Raw genomic sequence first — 3,270 nt, 5'->3', positions numbered from 1 at the left:
AGGGAAAGAAGAAAAATATTCCATAATTGCACTGTAACGCGCAACCACGAATTCAATGTATGTCCTTCTACTGGTCTATAAACAAGGAGCAATCATTGAAACGAGCCAGATGCTTTCAGAGCAAACAGAAATGCAGGGTGCTGGACTGGACAAAGAATAAGAAAACACACAAACCAAACTTTCCCAGGGTAAACTCCGGGGAGGGAACTCATGATCATGAACACGGATGTCATGGAGGGGATACGGGAAATCGTTATTTCCAAAGCTTCCAGTAAAGGCGGTGGGTCTGTGGCTGCAGCTCGGGGAAGAAGAAGGGCTCGGCCACGCGGGGACCAGCGACCAAGGCGAACAGAACAGGGTTTGTTAAGGGTCTGAAACAGGTGCAGAAAGGGCCAGGAGGACTGAGCCACACGGGACCTGCGGGAGAAAGAAGTCGGTCTCTGACATCAGCCCGCCCAGAATCTGCATCTTATCTCTGCCTCTTCTGTTCTCTGTCTTTCTTTTTTTTTTTTTTTTAGGATTTTAATTATGTATATGAGACAGAGTGAGACAAGGAACACACGAGGGGAGGGAGAGGGGGAAGCAGGCTCCCCACTGAGCAGGGAGCCTGATGCGGGGCTCGATTCCGGGACCCTGAGATCATGACCAGAGCCCAAGGCAGATGCTTCACCGACTGAGACACTTAACCAGGAGCGCCCCCCTCAAGCACCGCTTTTTTTTTTTTTTTTTCCTTTCTGGCATCTTTATTTTTCTATCTGGTACATGAACAAAGTGAACGTGGTCAGAAAAGTCAGCTGCACTGAAACACTTGAGCCGATGGTAAAACAGAGGGCGCGTGGACATGGAAGGGTGGGGTGGCAATTCCAGACAGGCTTCCCCCAGAGGGCTTGTGTGCCAAGCCCGCGACCAGAGGCTGCTCTGGGCAGGACGGTGCAGTGCATCTCTGGTGAGGAGGGACAAGAAGGACCAGTCACAACATGGACTGCAGCCGGGCATGAGTTTATTGGCTTCTGGCCTCACGCTCCTGCTTGATGAAGTTGATTAGCCCATTGGTAGAAGAGTCATGAGATGTCACTGGGCTACTGCCGTCAAGCTCGGGCTCGATTTTCTTGGCCAGCTGCTTTCCTAGCTCCACCCCCCACTGGTCAAAGCTGTTGATGTCCCAGATGATACCCTGAACGAAGATCTTGTGCTCATACATGGCAATCAAGGCTCCCAGAATGAATGGCGTGAGCTTGGTGAATACAATGGAGTTGGTTGGGCGATTTCCTTCAAAGACCTTGTGTGGCAACAGCTTCTCCAAGGCCTCTGGACTCTTCCCTGCGGCCTGCAGCTCCTTCCGGGCCTCCTCTGTCGACTTCCCCTTCATCAGGGCCTCCGTCTGGGCCAAGAAGTTGGCCAGGAGGATCTTGTGGTGCAAACCCTTCCTTATCGGGTGCTGGGTCTGGACTGGGATGAGGAAGTCACAAGGTATCATCTTGGTGCCTTGGTGGATGAGCTGGTAGAATGCATGCTGGCCATTGGTCCCTGGCTCCCCCCACAAAATGGGGCCCGTTTGGTGGTCCACGCGAGTGCCAGACTTGGTGATGTACTTCCCGTTGGACTCCATGTCGCCCTGCTGGAAATAGGCCGCAAAGCGGTGCAGATACTGGTCATAGGGCAGCATGGCCTGCGTCTTGCACCCAAAGCAGTTGATGTACCAGATGCCCAGCATGGCCAGGATGACAGGGGCGTTCTTCTCCAAGGGCGTCGTACGGAAGTGCTGGTCCATCCAGTGAGCCCCTGAGAGCAGCTGCTCGAAGTTGTCAAATCCCACGTGCAGTGCGATGGAGAGTCCAATGGCTGACCACAGCGAGTAGCGTCCTCCTACCCAATCCCAGAACTCGAACATGTTTTGAGGGTCAATCCCAAACTCCTTCACTTAGGACGTGTTGGTAGACAGGGCAACAAAGTGCTTCGCAACTGCAGAAGGGTCCTTGGCCGACAGGAGAAACCACTCCTTCGCCGTCTCTGCATTAGTAATGGTCTCCTGGGTGGTAAAGGTCTTGGAGGCAATGATGAACAGGGACGACTCAGGATTCAGGGTGGCCAGAGTTTTGGCAATGTGGGTCCCGTCGATGTTGGAGACAAACCAAACCCGGGGACCTCCCGAAGAGTACGGCTTAAGGGCTTCGGTCACCATGAGGGGTCCCAGATCAGAGCCGCCAATGCCGATGTTAATGACGTCTGTGATGGGCTTGCCCGAGTACCCCTTCCATTCACCACTGCAGACGCGCTGACAGAAAGACTTCATCTTCTCCAGGACCCTGTTGACCTCTGGCATCACATCCTTGCCATCCACCAGAATGGGTGTGTTTGACCAGTTTCGCAAGGCCACGTGCAGCACTGCCCGTTCCTCTGTGAAGTTGATCTTCTCGCCACTGAACATACGATCCCGGGCAGCCTCCACGCCCCTAGACTTGGCCAGGTCCACCAGCATCTGCATCACAGTGTCGGTCACAAGGTTCTTTGAGTAATCCACCAGAATATGCCCATGGCTGGTGTTCAGGTTCAAGCTGAAGTGGCTGAAGCGTTCCTTGTCCCCTTCGAAAAGGCGGCGCAAGTTGAGGTCAGAGCCGTGCTCGCGGTACCATTTCTGCAGCTTCTGGAACTGCGGATTCTGGGTGAGCGCGGCCATGGCGACAGCAGTAGGGTGCACGGGCTTGGACGAGCTCAGAGGAGGAAGAGGGGGCCCAAGCACCGCTTTTTTAAAAGATTTATTTATTCATGAGAGAGAGAGCATGCGTGGGCACAAGCTGGAGGGGCAGAGGGAGAGGCAGCGAGAATACCAAAGAGCCTCCACACTGAGTGCTGAGCCCAACGTGGTGCTCGATCCCATGACCCCAAGGTCTTGAGTCAAGCCGAAACCAAGAGTTTGATTCTCAACGGACAGCGCCACCCAGGTACTCCCGTCTTTTTTTTTTTTTTTTTTTTTTTAAGGAGTCTCCTCACCCAGTGAGGGACTTGAACTCATGACCCTGAGATCGAGAGTCTCAGGCTCTCTGTCTGAGCCAGCACGGCGCCCCTCTGCTTCACGACCTGACTCTATGTGAGCCCCGAGGCTGCTCTGAGCCCGTCTCACCCTGCACACAACCGGCGCAGGAGGACTGACCAGTCGACCACTGCTGGGGGTAGCTCAGTGGCAGGGAGAGCGACAACAGCACGCGGTCAGCGCTGGCCCCGGGGCGGGGGCCCGCCACGGTCTCACCTCCAAGTCTACCTTATTCTCAT

At 54.5% G+C, this 3,270-nt stretch overlaps 1 protein-coding gene across 1 annotated transcript; it reads right to left on the bottom strand.

Annotated features, from left to right (window-relative positions):
* Positions 1-712: 712 nt before the first annotated feature.
* LOC125097554 (glucose-6-phosphate isomerase-like) lies at positions 713-2,731 on the bottom strand. Its single transcript, XM_047725285.1, is given in 1 exon segment — positions 713-2,731. A coding segment is annotated over 1 exon segment (1,677 nt). The 5' UTR covers positions 2,678-2,731; the 3' UTR covers positions 713-1,000.
* Between the last annotated feature and the right edge of the window lie 539 nt (positions 2,732-3,270).

Source organism: Lutra lutra, chromosome 4, assembly GCF_902655055.1.
Source record: "Lutra lutra chromosome 4, mLutLut1.2, whole genome shotgun sequence".
NCBI lineage: Eukaryota > Metazoa > Chordata > Mammalia > Carnivora > Mustelidae > Lutra > Lutra lutra.
The sequence above is the reverse complement of the archived record's forward strand: the minus strand, read 5'-3'. Positions and strand labels throughout refer to the sequence as shown.